The sequence below is a fragment of the Bubalus bubalis genome, chromosome 11 (genome assembly GCF_019923935.1).
Source record: "Bubalus bubalis isolate 160015118507 breed Murrah chromosome 11, NDDB_SH_1, whole genome shotgun sequence".
Taxonomy (NCBI): Eukaryota; Metazoa; Chordata; class Mammalia; order Artiodactyla; family Bovidae; genus Bubalus; species Bubalus bubalis.
Genome location: NC_059167.1, coordinates 60039297 through 60059868, shown reverse-complemented (window position 1 = coordinate 60059868; position 20572 = coordinate 60039297). Strand labels below are relative to the sequence as shown.

The following is a 20572-nucleotide window of genomic DNA, read 5'->3' as shown; positions in this document are numbered from 1 at the left end:
ATGTCAGGTGTCACTCCTGCTTCTGTGGCCTTGAAGGCTCCCCGCTGCCCCACTTTTCCTATTCCCAGTGCTGCCAGAGGAGGGCGGCAGGGCAGTGGGAGGTGGGAGACTTCACTGAAGGACAGGCCCAGAGTTTGCAGGGACAGACAGCTCTGATGGAACTGGCTGGAGCCTCCACTTGGAAACTGAGAGATGGAGGAGGGGGTTCACTTCAGTGTGAAACTACCTTCCTTAGACAGTAGGAACTCAGGACTTCATAGACCTTAACTGTGCTCTGAAATGTTTCTGATTATAATACAGGCTCATTAGAAGACACTTTAAAAAACCATAAAGAAAGAAACAAATTGTCCCACCACAAAGAGACATTCGCTGTTAATATTTTGGTATACTATACCTTGCAGCCATTTATTTCATAAATATAAAAATCTTTATAGCCTGATTTTCTTGAGGTTGTCATATTATTTTATATTTGTACATGTAAACATGTATATTTATTTAAAATTCATTAAAATTATGTCAAATTATGGATACTGTTTTATAACTTTTTTCATTTAGTAATATGTTACAGATCTTTTTTATCAGGTGATTACATATGAATCTAATTATTTTTATTAGCTATGTGGTATTTCTATTGTAAGGACGTACCATAACCTATTTAATTAATTCTCTAAAGGAAATGATTTCTGTTAAAGAATGTCATGTTTCCATCAAAAAATGTTTGCTGTATCTTTATACTCTTATCTAATAGTTTCACTGGACTAAATTCTTGAAAGTGGTTTAGACTATGCACATTTTAAATTTTTTCAGTTTTTGAAAAATACGTGTTTTCTCCACATGGGCCAAAAGAACAGGTATCAGAGTGAGGCTGGCCAAGCAAGTTCATCACCATTCTCCCCCATGGGCTGGGACTGAGAGCACAGTAGAGTAGGGGTCTGGACCATCCTGGATTTTCCTAGAGTCATCGTCATCTATAAGTCGATCAGCTCTGAGCTTCGTAGCTTCAACTGCTGAAAATGATGGACAGGCGAGTTTGGGGCAGGCAGCTCTGCGATCCTGTCCAACATGATGGCTATGCTCTGCTATCAGCTGTCTGTAAATTAGCACTGAAGGCCAGGGTCTTGTAGCGAATTTGCCCCCATTTTCGTTTCCACTCTTAGACTGATCTTCTGGTGCCAAGTGGACCATGGGGCTCAGGCAGGTGCCTAACTATCAAAACCTAGTTAGGCTGCAACTCCCCATGTATATTCATTGAGTGAGAATGATCACCACTTAAATACCCTGGTAAACGCAGCTCTGACCTGCAGAACTCTTACCAAAATAGGTCACTCACCATATCTTCAGGGTCTGGAATTTTTACCCCACTGAAGTACTGATTTGTGCTAAATACATGTTGGTGCCTAGGAATGAGGTCTCCTTTGGACAAGAAGAAAGAGAAAGGTAAAATTAGATCAGTTATATGTATATTACAAAATACTGGGTATAGTTTTCTGAAACTAACACAATATTGTAAGTCAATTATACTTCAATAAAATTTTTTAAAAAACAAAAAATAGAAAAACAGTGTTTTTCATCCTCTCAAAAACATTAGATCAGTTGGCAAGCACTGTTCCATGGTTTCCTCCCATTGGTGCTGTATCAGTCAGGGCCTGTACCTACAAAGGACACCGTTCATGGAGCCATTACAATGAGGCTCTGAGAGTTTCCCTCTTTCGTGACTGTAAGGGGCACTGGATGAGACTAGGAACTTGGCTCTGCCCTGACATGGGTAAAACTATCTGGTTTCCAAAAGATGGGACAAAAACCAGCACTTACCCAAGGTTTTCCTAATCAGATAGAGCTGATCCACATCTGATTTTCCTGGCCACAGAGGAACCCCTGACAGCAGCTCAGCAAAGACACAGCCAATCGCCCAAACATCTACCGGGGGGCCGTATTGCGTGTCCCCCACCAGCAGCTCTGGGGCGCGGTACCACCTGGTGGCCACGTAGTCTGTGTAGTAGTCGCTCGGTCCAGCTGGCCAGTGATGGGACATGGAAAATAGAGGGAGCAGTGCAAGCAGGGAGTCAGAACCGGGACGGGGAAGACCTGAGAAATCAAGCTTATGCCCCAGCTGTGGTTTTTCTAAATCAGAGCTTCGCAATACTCATGTGGTTACACATGAAAACCAACTGGAATATAGTCCTTTTTAAAAATTACTGATGTTTGAGCCCCACACCAGTCCAATTAAACCAGAATCCCTAGAGGGGTATCAATATAGTTTTTAGAGTTTCTTGCTTCCCAAATGATTCTAATCTATAGCCAACATTGAAAGCCACTCTTCTAAAATAGTAGTTTTAAAAAGCACTATTTTAGCAAAAAATGAAGGGTAATATACATATTAGTAAGCCCTTATTGTGATAAAATGTATATATAGCACATACATTTTTAAACCACTGTATGTGTGTTTTCAGTAATTGTAGATTTGCAAGCTTATGCCCTAAATATACAAGAACTAGCTTCCTATAGCACTTAGATCCTTTATCATATTAAAAATCTCTCTAGCTTTGACACTTAACTAAAGAAAACTTTGATACTCACTTAAAAGTCGAGCGAATCCAAAGTCACAAAGCTTAATCACAGACTGTTTCGTGACGAGGATATTTTCCGGCTTCACATCCCTGTGTATGCACTAGTCACAAACATCAAACCCGAGCAGATTAAACAGGAGCAACCCTAATATATGGACTAAATAAAATACATGAATATCCAGCAAACATCTGAGGCTGTTTGAGCCTCTCACTGACCTTTTAGATAACAGACTACAAAACAGTAGCCTAAAATAAATCTAGTACCATAACCACCATAGCCTGAATCAACCCCAGTTCCTGAAGGGCCCTAAAGGACCAATAAATGTGAAAAGAAAAATGAAAGTAGGGTAGCAAGATAAACAATAATTTTTTAGTAGAAGTACATCCCATGTAGTGTTTGGAACATATTTATACTAAAGTGTTTATGACTATTTACTTGAAATTCAAATTTAACTGCGTGTATTTAATCTGGCTACCTTAGGTGATAGACAAAGTGTTAAAAGGCTCTGGGTAAGGACTGCAGCATGGCTGCAGGAGCTGCAACTTGGTGCCTAAGCAGAATTCATAATCCAGTTGTTTAACTGAGAACAGAACACATTCCGCCTGGTAAACAGGACAAGCCCTGGGCTTGCTGAGATAAGCTGAGGAAGAGATGGGCGGGAAGCAGCAGCTTGCCAAGAGACCTCCCTTCCAACTCTGACATTTGTCCCCATAAGATAAACAAACGCAGGCAGCGCACACCCTCTGGGGAGTCACTAGATGTCAGCTCCATCCCACACACATCCAGTCTCCTTACTGCCCCTCCACCCCACCGGATGTAGCCCCAACACCACTGCCAGGGTTTAGACACAAATCACCTGTGGTTTCCAGACCACAGCTGACATTGTTTAACGGGGTGATGTTAGAAGAATGCTTAAGAACCTTCACATGATTTTCCTATTAAATAGTGCTTTTTTTGGTAAGGAACAAATCTTCAACAACAATAAAAAACAACCAATTAGCAATTACATAAAAACAACAGTGGGGTCAAAATACTGTTTAGGTTCCTAATAACCTTCCCTTCTTTGTGTTTTTCTCTCTGGAGGAGAATGTTAGAGGCTTCTGCAATCCGAGAGACCCTCTCTGGCTTAGGGCTGATACCCTGGGGTGTTCTTGACTTTCTAAAATTTGGAGCTAGGACAGAGGTTCCTCTTATGCCTGGCCTAGTTCTCACTCCAAAGGATCTTCAGGGTGAGACCCGGGTGTCAGTGTTTCCCCACGGGTATTTATTATTCTGGAAAAATTGGGGGAAGACAATTTCTGAATTATTTTGTTACAACAGATCTGGTTCTCAGCAATTAATGGGCCTGAGATCTCCACTTTTTTACTCCTGGCTTCAAATATTATTATAATGGGTACACCCTTGAATATCGTGATGACAGATGGTCAGAAGTACTTGTAAGCAAGAATGTGCTCCTATTCTGTTCTGGGAATTCTTTACAAGTTCTACAGCCCTCCCCCCAAGCACATGTGGCCAAACAGTTTCAGGGGCTCTCCAGGGAGCTGTGGTATGCATTATATTTGTTCTTAGTGTCTCTGCTTTTCCCTACCAGGGCCTTTCTGCCGTCTCTCTCACTCCCCCCACTCCCCTACCCCGCTCCTAAAACCTGCTATCAGCAAACTGCTGGCCCTCACTCTCAGTGAAGAGCAGTACGTATAAGGCATCCACACTCCCTGGTGCGCACGCATTTGGACACAGATTGTAGCCTTCAGCTAGGTGGAGGCTCAACTGGGAGAAGTGCTGCCTACTCTCATATTTCCTTCTGAGAAGGCAGCTTCAGAGGAAAAAAAAAAATTAGAGCAGCTCGAGGAAGGCATTTCAGCCCTACCAGTGAAACTGACCCTGGACGTTGTCAGTATGACAAAATGCAGTAAACTGCCCTTGGGGCCAAAATGAAGCTCTAGTATTGGAGTCTGGCTTCCTGCATGCAGGGAGTGGGCTGTATTGAAGCCAAGGGAGCAGCAGTCTACCCAGTATCTGTGAAGTCACACCACCTGGGCAGCAGTCCACTGTACCTCCTGCCAGCCTTGCTGTGGCTGAGAGTGCTCATGAGGTTTCCACTGGCTGCTTCGTTGCAGCCTTGGCACTCCTAACTCACCTATGCAGACACGAGCAGGTGTGCATCACACTTGGGACTCCACTTAATACGTGCAACAGGCATGAGTCATCTGGGGTTCTCCTCCCCAATTTCACAGTATTTTGAGGGTACCTTATGGCAGAAAGTGAAGAGGAACTAAAAAGCCTCTTGATGAAAGTCAAAGAGGAGAGTGAAAAAGTTGGCTTAAAGCTCAACATTCAGAAAACGAAGATCATGGCATCCGGTCCCACCACTTCATGGGAAATAGATGGGGAAACAGTGGAAACAGTGTCAGACTTTATTTTTCTGGGCTCCAAAATCACTGCAGATGGTGACTGCAGCCATGAAATTAAAAGATGCTTACTCCTTGGAAGGAAAGTTATGACCAACCTAGATAGCATATTCAAAAGCAGAGACATTACTTTGCCAACAAAGGTCCGTCTAGTCAAGGCTATGGTTTTTCCTGTGGTCATGTATGGATGTGAGAGTTGGACTGTGAAGAAGGCTGAGTGCCAAAGAATTGATGCTTTTGAACTGTGGTGTTGGAGAAGACTCTTGAGAGTCCCTTGGACTGCAAGGAGATCCAACCAGTCCATTCTGAAGGAGATCAGCCCTGGGATTTCTTTGGAAGGAATGATGCTAAAGCTGAAACTCCAGTCCTTTGGCCACCTCATGTGAAGAGCTGACTCATTGGAAAAGACCCTGATGCTGGGAGGGATTGGGGGCAGGAGGAGAAGGGGACGACAGAGGATGAGATGGCTGGATGGCATCACTGACTCGATGGACGTGAGTCTGAGTGAACTCCAGGAGTTGGTGATGGACAGGGAGGCCTAGTGTGCTGCGATTCATGGGGTCGCAAAGAGTCGGACACAACTGAGCGACTGATCTGATCTGATCTGATCTGAGGTGGGCTGCCGTCTATAAGGTCGCACAGAGTCGGACACGACTGAAGCGACTTAGCAGCAGCAGCAGCAGAGCAACATGGACTCCAAGTGAGAAGGAGTCTACCTTAAATCTGGATAGTTTCTAAGCAACATAAACAAAACTACTTTCTTAAAATCATAAACCTATATCTTTAAAACCTGAACAAGAAGGAATAGCTTAGGTTGGCATTTTTAGCTTCTATGTTCCCCCTAAACAGGCTTGGGTGAAAAAGCCTATCCACAAAAGTATGATATAAACTCTGTACAAAGGTTCCACCTCAGGTGAAGGGTGGCCTTCTGATTTTTAGAGGGGGATTATGCGACTTACACTGTGTTTATGGCAAAAATTTACAGCCTGCAGTGTCTGCCAAGTTATGCTCTTCACAAGATGTTCTGGTACCCTAAAAAAGAAAAAAAAAAAGAAGAAGCAACACAGATACATTCTTTAGTGTTTTGATGGAATTCAACTCAAAAAAGAAGAAAGTAAACCAAGACACACTTAAGTAGTAGAAAATCCTAGGTGACACATACTGTCATCTAACTATGCGAGAGGGTCCAGAGTGTAGAAAACCTGTGTTGAGAACACTGCTGAATTCCAGGGATGGCAAGGTGCAGCAACACAACATCTACGCTCCAGAAAATGACGATGAAGCCCCAGCGGGATTTCAACAAGTACTGATGGCCACCTACCTCGAACGTCTGTGACTGGGAACCTGCCTGGTAACGAGTTCCATTGCTATAAGGAGCTTTTTGTTGATGGCAAGTTAGTGAATATCAAGCATAAAAGATGCTGCCTATTTTTTCAAGTTGCCCCAACCGATGGCCTTGACGTAGAACTCCTCTTCCACAGATGGGCCTGGGGTTTTTTCAGATTCCTGAGGAAGCACTTTTTTTTAAGGTAATGAAGGTTTTATTGAAGGTAAAGAAGAGATTTGCATTGCACACCACACAACAGAAGGTCAGAATAACCGACTTGTGTGTGTTTGCCCACACAGGCAGCTTGGTTCTTTGCTCACATGGTTCCTCTCTGGTAGCCGGTTGCATCCTGCTTACATCTTCCTGCCCTGTCCTCTATCACAGCATCTAAACTTTATTCCACTGTTCCTAGCACTTCTCCCTGACTCTAGGTTTACATAACCAGGGCAACCAGTAGCCCACCAGGTCCTCTGCACAAATCAGGAAACAGCACCTCCTCTGAGTGCACTTCTTAAAAATATTTATTTATTTTATTTTATTGGCTGCCTTGGGTATTAGTTGCAGCATACAGGATCTTTAGCTGTAGCATGTGGGATCTATTTCCCTGACCAGGGATCAAACCTGGACCCCACGCACTGGAAGCATGGAGTCTTAGCCACTGGACTGCTAGGGAAATCCCCTGAGAGTATTTTTTTTTTAAATATTAGGTGATGAGTAAAATGAATGCTAGTGGTAAAGAACTTGCCTGCCAATGCTGGAGACATAAGAAACATGGGTTCGATCCCTGGTTGGGGAAGATCCCCTGGAGGAGAGCATGGCAACCCACTCCAGTATTCCTGCCTGGAGAATCCCATGGATAGAGGAACCTAGTGGGCTACAGTCCACAGGGTCACACGGCTGAAGCGACTTAGCATGCATGCAAAATGAACCACAGAGAGAGTACATTTATTTTTCAGAGACTCTGGCCTACCAGTTAGACTCACTGTTTTTACAAATCAAACATTAAACAATGTTGTTGTGATCCTCAGCCAGAACTAATATGTATACTAGGGAGGAAACTCTTGAGTCCTCGTGTCAAGGCGACCCAGAAAAGTCACTTCCAGCCTCTGGGAGGGGGTATGAGGCCACTGTTGTCACAGGCCAGATGTTCAGGAAATCCTTTCAGGCAGATAAGGGGATGTTGTAACAGTGGGACAATGTGGAGGAAACAAAGAGGCCACTTCCAGGAAGAAGATCTGGGACACTCCTGGGCTGAAGTAGCTTTTCTCCAATTTCTCTTCCTTATTCTAATGACACAAAGGTAGAGATGCCAGAAAAATCTCACCTGTCTACAAAGAAAGGCCTAGAAAAACACAACTAAGATGAGGACATTTCAGGTGACATGCTTTCCCCAAGCCTCCACTTTTTGTCCAGAAAAAAAAAAAAACAGAATATATTTTGATTATGTAATAAAGTATTCATATACGGTTATTCAGAACCAGGCATCTAGTCTCTAAGAACAGTTCCCAAAAGAAATTATGCAAAAAAAAGCATGTAAAAGTAAATTATAATAGTGCATCATTGCTGCTACTGCTGCTAAGTCGCTTCAGTCATGTCCGACTCTGTGTGACGGACCCCATAGACGGCAGCCCACCAGGCTCCCCCATCCCTGGGATTCTCCAGTCAAGAACATTGGAGTGAGTTGCCATTTCCTTCTCCAATGCATGAAAGTGAAAAGTGAAAGTGAAGTTGCTCAGTCGTGTCCGACTCCTAGCGACTCCATGGACTGCAGCCTACCGGGCTCCTCCGTCCATGGGATTTTCCAGGCAAGAGTACTGGAGTGGGGTGGCATCGCCTTTTCCGAGTGTATCATTAGTGCTCCTCTAACACTAAGCACCTTATTACACAATTTTCAAACATAAAAACTCTGTGCAAGCTACCTAGTACCATCTTGGGTCAGCTACTCACTTCACTTTCTGATTTTTCCGTGCGTTTTATCTGATCTCTAAGACCCTTTTTATATGACGATGATAGGAGTCAAGTTTTTCACTCTCGGATAAGGGAGAGACAGATATGGAAAGAAAGAAGAATAGAATCTCTTCTGTGGCATTGGATTGGGATTGGATACACATGCATGTACTGCTGTGGAAAGATGCTGCCCTGGAAAGAGGGCTGATGTCTGACACAGGTGCTCTAGAAAGCTTCTTGACATAGGACAATATCTGAGGTAGTGGTTAAGGTGATAAGAAGTGGCCAGATTTTTACAGAAAAAAAATCCATATTTTAAAAACAGAGTCTTCAGCATTCTCTGAGAGATTGGATATGAGATTCAGAGAAGAGTAAAGGAATGACACCAAGGTGTCAGCTTGAGTCGCTGGTTTATAGTAGGGCCCTTCCCTGGTAGCTCAGACAATAAAGAATTTGCCTGCAATGCAGTAGACCAGGGTTCAATCCCTGGTTTAGGAAGATCTCCTGGAGAAGGGAAGGGTGACCCACTCCAATATTCTTGCCTGGAAAATCCCATGGACCAAGGAGCCTGGTGGGCTACAGTCCATGGGGTTGCAAAGAGTCAGACATGACTGAGTGACTAACATACTTACTGTGGAGAACGCTAGGGGAAGAACTGATTTCAGGGAGGGAAGAGAAGTTGGATGAGATGCTTCTTAGCCATACACGGGAAGACTCTAGGAAGGGAGTTCTGAATTCAGAAGGGAGATGTAAATTTGAGAAGCATAAGCATAGTGATGGAATTTAGAGCTCTAGGACTGGATGAAGCCACTTAAGGGGTGAATCCAGAAAAAAGAAGAGGTCAAGCCCAGAGGCCCTCAACATGCAGAGATCAGAAAAAGGAGGGGGATCCAGCAAGACTGGGGTTGGTCCTCAAGTGAAGTAAGATGACTCTCAGAAGAAGTGTCCCTGAAGCCAACTGAAAAAAGTGTTTCAAAGGACTTCTGGGTTAAGATGGTGGATAGAACACACCCATCTATTTTCACTCTCTTCTAAAATCTAACTAGAACTACACTAAAGATCAATCGAAATATAAGCCATCCTCTCACCCTCAGGCAGCTTACAGTATCTTTGGGAAGATAAAAGTACAAGACAAGACATGTTGACAGTAGATGAGAGAGACATCTGTTCCTCTGGAGCCCACTGGGTTGCAGTCCAGCTCAGCAGAGGCACTCCCTCCAGAGAGGGTGGAGTGAATCCATCTTCCACTAGAGGGAACAGGGGAAGGAGGAGTGCACCCATGGGTCCTCCACATGGTTTTCCTCCTGCCTGCTTTGGGGACTCTGTTTCACCCCCAGGAACATGAAAGCTTCCCAAGAGTTTGGCTCCAAGGAGGAGTGAGGGGGTGTCATTAGAAATGTCTGTGGTCTAGATTTCTGTGACTATACCATTTTTAACCAACTGAAGATAGAGATGCTTGGTCACAACATGCAAGCAAAGCCAGATTAAGGAAGACAAGACATCCAGGAAGCAGTGAAGCCAACCCTAGAGAAATTCCAAGAGGGGATTCCAAGGATGACAGCAAAGGGAAGTCCCAGGAGGACAGCTGGTCAGCAGGCTTGGAGAACAAGCCAGACAGATGGAGAATGGGGATCTAAAGGCAGAACATTATCAGGAGGGAGAAAAGGAATAGATTAACTGATATGATTATCCTGTGGAAAAGGATACTAAGAGACTATTAAAAAGAGTGGGGAAAGTTAGCAATAGGGTTAAAGAATACTAAGCAAATTTTAAAAATAAGGCAAATATTAATTTGCAGAAAAAAGTATAAAAATAGGGCGGCGGGCGGGAAAAAAAAAGAAGTATAAAAATAAACTCCAGTATGGTAAAATGCTCAACTATAAGTAATATTTCCATAGGCATAATAATAGTAACAGTGAATTCTGAATTAATGAAATTTTAATGTAACTATTTGGGGGAAGAAGAAAGGGGAAGCAGAGGAAATAATGGTATAGGATGAGACACCACCCTTATGACAGAAAGTGAAGAGGAACTAAAAAGCCTCTTGATGAAAGTGAAAATGGAGAGTGAAAAAGTTGGCTTAAAGCTCAACATTCAGAAAATGAAGATTACGGCATCCGGTCCCATCACTTCATGGGAAATAGATGGGGAAACAGTGGAAACAGTGTCAGACTTTATTTTGGGGGGCTCCAAAATCACTGCAGATGGTGACTGCAGCCATGAAATTAAAAGACGCTTACTCCTTGGAAGGAAAGTTATGACCAACCTAGATAGCATATTCAAAAGCAGAGACATTACTTTGCCAACAAAGGTCCGTCTAGTCAAGGCTATGGTTTTTCCTGTGGTCATGTATGGATGTGAGAGTTGGACTGTGAAGAAGGCTGAGCACCGAAGAATTGATGCTTTTGAACTGTGGTGTTGGAGAAGACTCTTGAGAGTCCCTTGGACTGCAAGGAGATTCAACCAGTCCATTCTGAAGGAGATCAGCCCTGGGATTTCTTTGGAAGGAATGATGCTAAAGCTGAAACTCTAGTACTTTGGCCACCTCATGCGAAGAGCTGACTCATTGGAAAAGACTCTGATGCTGGGAGGGATTGGGGCAGGAGGAGAAGGGGACGAAGAGGATGAGATGGCTGGATGGCATCACTGACTCGATGGACGTGAGTCTGGGTGAACTCCGAGAGTTGGTGATGGACAGGGAGGCCTGGCGTGCTGCGATTCATGGGGTCGCAAAGAGTCGGACACGACTGAGTGACTGCACTGAACTGAACTGAACTGAAAACTAAATCCTCATCTATCAGAATAGTCTGTAGATAATGTCTAAAAATTAATATATCAATAACAGTATATCACTCTTTTATATATTGACAGTATATTGCTAGATTTAGTTCACTAGGGATTTTTGCATCTAGTTTATGAAGGATATCCATCTGTCATTTTCCTTCCTTGAAATGCCCTTGTCTAGTTCTGGTATCAGGCTATAGTGGCCTCATAATATAATTTGGAAATTGTTTCTTCCTTCTATATTTTATGAAATAGTTTGTGTAGGATTGCTAATACTTCTTCCTTTTATGTTTGAAGGAAATCATTCATCAAATATTATAATAATAGAAACCAAAGGAGTATGACTATAAGGAAAAAAATATACATCATTGGAGATAAGATGAACTGGTTCAGTTTGACAAACCCTATGAGCCAATAATATTTTGAGAACTTCGAAAGAAAAAATAGAAAAGAATAAAAATCTATTTGTAGGAAGATTTTGATAGCAGAATCATTTAGCAGACAAAACACTGAAAATGGCCTCTATTCAACAGTGGAGGAATGGTTAGATGGTAATATGAGATGTAATATCTTACAGTTAGTAATATATCTAAAAATTATACTGCAACATATATAGAAATGCATATGAGAGAATATTAAGTGAAGAACAGATTGGGGTTCGGGGAGGGAAACAGTCATTTCATCATTGCAACATGGAGAATGGAGCACTTAGTTTGGAAGGGCGGCCAGTAGCCTGGCTCCTTTTTACAATGGTCTTCAGGCTTTCAGATATGGACACTAAATTTTGTCAGTGTATTAAGACAGTATCCATTACAAAGTGGCAAGTGAATATTAAACAAATTTACTAGCCTGATATATAAAACAAATTTGTTCATCCATCTTCAAATTCTGAGTGCCAGTTTATGTTCTCTTTGTAGGCAATTCCATAGAGACACTCAAGTTCTAATCAGAATGGTGTTTCGTGAGGAAAGAATTGGAATGAAAGAAGGTATACAGTTTGGTTATAGCCTTTAGGCTGAGATGGTTTAATTGTGCCCCTCTCCAAATTAGAAGGGTCTTGTCCTTAGATAAAACGTATGTGATCAGCCCAGCATCCATCCTACACCTTTAAGGGTGATTTGCGTATCTCTGCCCTGATGCATTATGTGTTGGTTTCACAAAATAACTCCCAGAAAGCAAGCTTCTACCTCTCCTTCCAAGTTTTGGGAAAGAAGGCCTATGACCCTAATGTCCTGACAACAAAATTGAAATGAACAGAGAGAAACCTAAACAACTGCTGTGGGAAAGTGAAAAGGTCAAAGTGCATTTTAAGTATTTCTTCAGAACTAACAGAGACAAGAGAGATGACAAAGAAAGAATATGGATCTGTTGCCAGGTTCCCAATACAGTAACTGTCCTTTCCACCACTGCTTCTCTAATATTTGCCACATAATAAGAATTCAGACCATCAACATCCATTCAAGGTTCATTTCTACACAAGGCTACAACAAAGACAAGGATGAAAGGGCTGGCCAAGCTCCTATAGAAATAATATGTTCTTTGAAATTTATTCTATAGGGACTTCCCTGGTAGTCAGGTGGTTAAAACTCGGTGCTCCTAACGCAGAGGGCACAGGTTCAATCCCCAGTCGGGGAACTAAGATCTCACATGCCAAACCAATAAAAATTAAAAAAAAAAAATTTATTCTATAGAAATATTTTTGCAAGTGATTATTTACTGTAACCTTATTATTAGAGAAAAACTAGAAACAATCTAAATATTTATCAGTGGGGGGTTGAATAAAGAAACCATGGTATGTCAGCACAATGGAATTTTATACCATTTTAAAAATAAAAAAGCAGAAATCTAAGAATAGGGAGACAGCTCCCACATACACTTTAAAAATGAAGAATAGTATACAGAGTACAATCTCTTTAAGTATTTATATAGAAATGCATAAAAAATAATTAGAAAACTATTTCTCAAACTTTATTTCTACATGTTTCTGTGTTGCTTGAAACATTTTCACAACAAACAATATATCACTTTTAAAAAAAGAGATTTTTTTTTAGGGTTAGCTCTGGAATTGCATTGTCAGAAACCAAAAACTTGTAGTAATGCCCTTTACTCACCAGATGTTCTTTGCACAAACTATGAGAATCAGAAGAGGATCTGGTTGAAATGGAATTTGCACAGGAAAAAAATGGGTGAAGTACTGTGTCTGGCTGCACTTAAACAGGGGCAGAAAAATGCAGAGAGAACACATAAACCAATTGTTTACAAAACTTTGACAGACGACAGACCAATGGTTTACAGAATAAGTAAAAAGCATATTAAGTCCTATGGAAGATAAGAAATACACTTGTTTGAGAGCAAATCTAAGCAATGTGAACACAACACAGGGAATAGTAATGGATAAAGATTTATATATTTATATATGTATACAGGACATATTCTGGCATAAACTTGACTGTTACAGCAAGTTCTAACATTGAAGTTATATTCATTATATATATTATATTCAGTATAGCATGAATGTGAATCTTCTCCAAAAGCTTTCCAGATGAGTTCAAAGTTAACAACATATTACAAGAAGATGAATTAGTATCCACTTCAGATTCACAGTAGAGAGTTCTTTGGTTCTGATTTAGCAAGAATTATTTTTAATAATTAAAACATTGCCAGAGTAATACATGGAACATGGAGAAAATAAAGAAAACAAAAAAAATAAAGAAAGAAACAAAAAGAAAAATATCTATACAAACATCACTCAGATCTCTATTAAAATGTATATATTACTTTTTAAAATTTTCTACCTACATATAAATTGTATAAAAAGGAAATATATACTTTTATTATAGCACAGCTTTTTTTACCTTGCAACCACTCATGAACATTCTTATATGTAAATGTTTGTTTTATCTTGTAAGCATTTTTCTTAGCAGCGCCACTGTGTTCCACTATAAAGACATACTATACTTAACCAATCCTTTATCACTGAACATTTCAGTTGTTTCCAATTTTTTTCATTAGAAACAATACTTAAAAACAGACACTTTTATAACTTAAACTTTTACACATATATTTATTTTCTGTGGTAAATTATCAGAAGCAGCATATGTGTCCAGTCGCTCAGTCACGTCCAATTCTTTGCAAACCCATGGCCTATATGTAGCCCACCAGGCTCCTCTGTCCATGGGATTCTCCAGGCAAGAACACTACAGTGGGTTGCCATTCCCTCCTCCAGGGGATCTTCCAGACCAGGGATCATACTCGAGTCTCCTGCATTGGCAGGCGGATTCTTTACCACTGAGCTACCTGGGAAGCCCTATCAGAAGCAGACCCATTGATTGCCATTGTCATTTCCTTTGACAGTATTAGATTTAGAAAATTGTAAAGTAATTATTTTTAAATGAAAAAATGAAAAAAAAAACATTGTTTTGATTACTCTTTAAAATCATCTTGTAAGGATTAATTTATTGATTTGCTGACTCAATCACTACACAACAGTACTGGGAATGTACCAAGTGCCAAAAATTAACCTAGAAATTACTGAGGATACACAGGTGAGGAAGATACAACTTTTGCCCTTGAATATTTTATAGTTTACTGGGCAACTATAAATAATCCTGGAAGATATAATGAATACCAGAGGAAGGAACTCTCACCTCTCCTAAAGGGGATATCATTAGGAGGTCATATTTGGGCTGTATCCAAGGACAAGCAGGAGTTTGCTAGGCAGAGTAGACAAGGTAAGGCAAACCAGGTATCCTAAAGCCTGGAATGCAAATAATTTCATGGGGTTGAAAACTGGTGGGAAGTGGGATGGACTTACAGAGTGAGACCTTGTATTGCATGCTAGGGGTTTTCATCACACCAGTAAGCTTTGCTGCTGCTGCTGCTGCTAAGTTGCTTCAGTCGTGTCCGACACTGTGCGACCCCAGAGATGGCAGCCCACTAGGCTCCCCCGTCCTTGGGATTCTCCAGGCAAGAACACTGGAGTGGGTTGCCATTTCCTTCTCCAATGCATGAAAGTAAAAAGTGAAAGTGAAGTCGCTCAGTTGTGTCTGACTCCTAGCAACCCCATGGACTGCAGCCTACCAGGCTCCTCTGTCCATGCTCCGTCCATGGGATTTTCCAGGCAAGAGTACTGGAGTGGGGTGCCATTGCCTTCTCTGAGTAAGCTTTGAGGAGCTATCAAATGACTTATGCTGGGGAGTGGCATGGTCCACTTTTTATTTTAGAAATCTGGCAGGTTGATCCTCCTTGAGTTTGCCTCTTTACCCCTAGAAAGCCTGGTGATCACTATGTTCCCAGGTACAAATTTCTAAAATATAAAGTGGAACATGCCACTTCCCTAAATAGTACGAAAGTTAGTCACTCAGTTGAGTCCGACTCTTTGTGACCCCATGGACTGTATGTAGACCACCAGGCTCCTCTGTCCTTGGAATTCTCAGGGCAAGTATACTGGAGCGGGTTGCCGTTTCCTTCTCCAGGGGATCTTCCCAACCCAGGGATCGAACCCAGGTCTACCAGATTGCAGGCAGAATCTTTACAGACTGAGCCACCAGGGATGCCACTCCTACCTAGTATAATGAAAAGTTACTTTTATTTTTAAAACGCACACAAACAAAAATCCTTAAACTTCAAAGTAAATAGATAATGATCTGATTTAGAATAAATCTTAGTTTTCAAACTTGCTCATTTATTGGTGTTCCTTAAGTCAGTCTGATATTTGATAAACCATGGCACAGTGTCATTTAGAAATGAAGTTTCTTGTACTTAACCACACATGTGTCTACCAGACATTCCCTTCTCTAACCCACCTCTATATTAAAGCATTTTCTGGAACACATATTGGAGATTTTAGCCAGCAGAGTTAAAAAGAAAAAAAATCTGCCTCCAGGACTCTCATCCCTCCTTGTCCTGTCTTTTTATTCTTCTGCTTAAACTACATGCTAAAAAAAGAACTGACTCCCAATTGCTTTCAACCTCCCACTAATCAGTTGGCAAATGACTCAATCGAACATGATTAATCAAATTCTCTGCAACAACTCCCTAGTTAGCCATGGCACAAGTAACTTATACTAGTAGGCTTAATCGAAGTGTCACTTGCAAGCTGTCAAAAGAGCAAATACCAGCACACTAAATGTTTTCTTCCTTGAACACATTTCTCTATATCAGTGACTTTCTGAGGACAGGAAGTATGTCCTCTTGGCTCTCTCTGTGTAAACTAACAAGAAAAGCCGCCTGTGCCATGGTCACTAACAAATCAAGAGCCACTTTAATCCCATCTGCCCAGAGGTCACGCTGGATCACGTATAACCACCACCACATGGCAGAGGAAGCTCTTGGCCAAGGCTTGAAAGCCTTGTTGAGCGAGCCTCAGCCTCCAGCCACGGGAGTGCGAACGAGAGTCAGGATGCAGCGCCCTTCCATCACTCTGATCTCTGGTGCACTCTGCAGATTATCCCCAGCCAAAGCTGAGCTTCTAGGAATACAGCAAAAGGAGAAGATGGGATATCCTTTTCTGTTCGACTTCTGGGGAGTCTCCTTACCTTTCAAGCCACAGACCACCTCCTTTGTGAAGTATTCTTTGATTGACTCACTTTGAATTCTAGTTACCTGGGCCTCCTAATCATTCTACCTTCTTCCTCCAGCAAGGTGATTGCTTCCAGGGATAACTGCATCACTGAAGCTGAGTCTTCCACTGGACTTTCTGTGCAGACGCTACTTTCTTCTAGAATTTCCTTTCTTCTAGAATGGCTACACAGGGTGATACAAAGCCTACAGCAATGCTTTCCACTACACACTTTTCCTTTCCTAACACCTTCCATCTCACAGCACACATATGCCCTCCAAAATCAACCCTGTAGGGGAGACTCACCTGAAAGGCAGAATGAAGCCAATACGGAAAGGAAGAGTTGGGAGGCAGAGGGAGAGAAAAGGAAAGAGAAAGCCCCACCTAAGGTGCTCTGCCTTAAAGACGCCCAGCTGAGAGAAGCCAAACTCCAGCTTGCATTCTGCTCACCCTCAGAAGGAGCTACCTTCAGAGGAACAGATTCCCCCACACTGCGCTGGTTTTTCAAACAAAGGCTCTGTCTGCTCACCAGGACTTTCTGCTGCTGCACACAAAGGTGCTGCCTGTGCTGCTGCTGCTGCTGCTAAGTCGCGTCAGTTGTTTCCGACTCTGTGCGACCCCATAGCTGTCTGTGCTAGAAACGTGTTAAGATCAGCGGAGCCTCCAGAGTCACCTTCCCAGTTACAGCCACCACCACTTCCTTTTTCACCTACACCAGCGTCAGTTAGGTTTTTGTCATTTGTAACCAAAAAAACTCTGACCAATACTGCAGACCGGATACCCGAACTGCTTCAGATAAAACACTGCTGCCCTGCAAATAGGTTCATCAGTACCATTTTGACGCAGAGATAGAGAGCAGACTTGTGGATACAGTGGGGGAAGGAGAGAGTGGGACGATTTCAGAGAGTAGCACTGAAACATACACATTACCATATGTAAAATAGATAGCTAGTTGGAAGTTAATGTAGGGAGCTCAACCTGGCTCTCTGTGACTACAGAGAAGTGTGGGATGCAGTAGGAAGCAGGAGGGAGCTTCAAGAGGGCGAGAACACATATACTGCTGCTGTTCCGTCGTCGCTCAGTCCTGTCTGACTCTTTGCGACCCCACGGACTGCAGCTTGCCAGACTTCCCTGTCCTTCACTACATACATACTTGTGGTTGATTCACACTGATGTATGGCAGAAACTAACACAACGCTGTCAAGCAATTATCCTCCAATTAAGAATAAATAAGTTTTAAAAAATACTTATAAAAACACCATGTTTGTTTTAGCCTTAAATTTCCTATGAGCCATTGTCTTTGAAGTCTTCCTTTCAACCTCCAAGTCCTTATGCTTCCCTAGGCTGGCGTGGAATAATTGATAGCCTTCCTTTTCTTTCCTAGAGACTGATATAGCATCTATGTAGAGATAACATACCAAAGAAATCAAGTTCAACCTACTAACGTGGTTGCTGCTTTCTTCATGAAAATGACTAGTTATGATCCCTTTCCCAACATTTCTGGCAACCCCTCAGCAGCAGAGTATGCTGACCAAACACTGGCTGTCCCTGCCTACCGTGAAAAAGGGTCATAGCTCATCTTCCCTCGCCAACCCTGGTGTGATTTATTGGGTTTTGTTTATAAAGGACGGGTCACTCACCCTCTTTGGTGTCTGTCCAGCTCATGGAGCACGGTGTGGTCACAGTACTCAAACACCAGGTGAAGCCTCCGCTTTCTCCTGAAGACTTCGATGAGGTTGACGAGATTGGGATGCTTGAGTTGCTGAAAACACAAAAAGCGAGGTGCTAAACTGGAGTTGTGAAAGACAGTTTTCTTTAATGTTGGTCCAACAGAAGAAAGATGTTTGTCCTTTAGAAAAATTCTTGTCTTGGATTGAAGGAGGCTGTAGATGGTACAATCTTAACTTCTCTTGATGAGCTGTTTGGGCTTCCCAGGTGGCACAGTGGTAAGGAATCCACCTGCCATTGTAGGAGATGCAGAAGATGCAGGTTTGATCCCTGGGTGGGGAAGATTCCCCTGGAGAAGGAAATGGCAACCCACTCCAGCATTCTTGCCTGGGAAGTCCCATGGACAATGGAGCCTGGTGGGTTACATAGTCCACAGGGTTGCAAAGAGTCGGACAAGACAGAGCAACTGAACATGCACACACGTAAAAAATGATCATAACCCTGGTGGCTGGTGAAGGCAAAGAGATATGAGAAGGCTGGGAAAGGATAATGAAAAAGAGGGGGGCAGTGGTTAGTTAACATGAACTCATCCTTAAGGTTCAGATCAAGTGTCCTTTCCTAAAGGTGTCTTCCTGATCTCCCCAGACTGGTTCAGTGTCCCCTGTAGCTCCCTGAAGTATGAATCCTTTGGAATCCTTCAAAATTACTATTTGTTCAATTGATTTTTTTTAATGAACTCTGTTGTCGATAGATATAATAGATACACAGAATGTAAGATTCATGATAGACATCAGGGTCTGTGTTCTCTTGTTTCCTCAAAATGATGTCATGCCCCCAGCACACAGCCTTGTACATAATAGGCATCTGATCATTATTTGTGAATGAATGAGTAAATCAGGTTTCCTAGGCTGATGAAACATTTTAAAACAGAAAAATCAGAAGACTCTCCAATCTGACATGCCTGAAGGGCTGCATCTAGAAAGAACTGGCAGGAATGAATGTTGGTGTTGGCAGAGATAAATCTTGTACTTGGCTTTCTGGGCCCTTCTGTCTATAATCTGACTGGAAATACCTACAACTAAGCAAACTAACTACTGGTTAATGTTCTTCAGGGCTTGAAGGCCTCCAGGCAGTGACCTAAGAGAACAAAAAAGAGCCTGAAAAGCTTCTTAAGGCTCCAGTCTCAGAAATCAGGTGATATAACTTCTGCCTCATTCTTCTGGTCACAGCAAATCATGAGACCCACCCAGACTCAGCCCACAAGAAAATATAGAACTGGAAAAAATTTTGTTCAGATTCCCCATAAGACGTTATAAAAACCTGAATGATCTTTTTGGCCAACCCAGTACTACGAGGAGAGCAGGGCCCAGGTGTCCCGGCCAAGCTCAGCTCCTGCTGACCACCCCAACTTAATTCAGCTACATGAGCAAGCTCCGGTAAGACCAGCCGAAGGAGCAGTCAGCCAAGCCACAGTTGTGAGAAATAAGAAATCATTCTTCTTTAAGCTACTGAGTTTTGGGGAGCTCTGTTAATACAGCACTAGATAACTCAGTTGGGGAACTTTTGAAAACCAGGGATGCCCGAGCCCCACTCCCAGAGATTCTGAATTGGTCTTAGGCAAGGGCCAGCCATCTATTTTCCCCCCAAAATTGTCCAGGTGATTTAATACATAGACAGAAGTATTAATCATAGGCAAACAGATATTTCAGACATGATAAAAGGCAGAAGGAGAAAAACTGAAGTTCTTGAACGGCACAGTATAGTATATTTGTATGGACAATGAGAAAAGAAGAACCCAGCAAGGAAAATACCAAAAAAAGACAATTATTTTCTCATTTTCTTTGTCTAACCCCTCTATCTTCAAGATGTGAACTTCCTGCTCCACACAATACACTTGATGAAGCAAAATAAAACAGCCAAGACACTCTTACTGGGCCTTTGAACAGAAGGCATTCCAAGTTATAAAGCCCCACACTTATATTCCCATATCTGGAATATGGGACACCAGGGACTTCCCTGGTGGCTCAGACAGTAAAGAATCTGCCTGCAATGTGGGAGACCCAGGTTTGATCCCCGAGTCAGGAAGATCCCCTGGAGAAGGGAATGGCTACTCACTCAAGTAATCTTGCCTGGATAATTCCACAGACAGAAGAGCCTGGTAGGCTACAGTCCATAGGATTGCAAAGAGTTGGACATGACTAAGCGACTGACACACACACATCTGGAAACATTTAGCCTGAACTAACAGAACAGTTAGTTCTGCTCTAAGAGGACAGAACTGACTACTGTTTCAACCAAAGAAGTGCACCC

At 42.3% G+C, this 20572-nt stretch overlaps 1 protein-coding gene across 4 annotated transcripts in view; it reads right to left on the bottom strand.

Annotated features, from left to right (window-relative positions):
- Positions 1-20572, bottom strand: part of CDKL1 (cyclin dependent kinase like 1) — a 52989-nt gene that overhangs the window by 8349 nt on the left and 24068 nt on the right. For all 4 annotated transcript variants that reach the window (XM_044925134.2, XM_025295806.3, XM_044925132.2 and 1 more), the window contains exons 3-7: positions 18235-18356; positions 5936-6008; positions 2578-2668; positions 1813-2013; positions 1331-1413 (exon numbers count right to left, since the gene is read on the bottom strand). In XM_044925134.2, coding sequence (XP_044781069.1) covers positions 1331-1413; positions 1813-2013; positions 2578-2668; positions 5936-6008; positions 18235-18356 — 570 coding nt within the window. The remainder of the gene's footprint in view (positions 1-1330; positions 1414-1812; positions 2014-2577; positions 2669-5935; positions 6009-18234; positions 18357-20572) is intronic.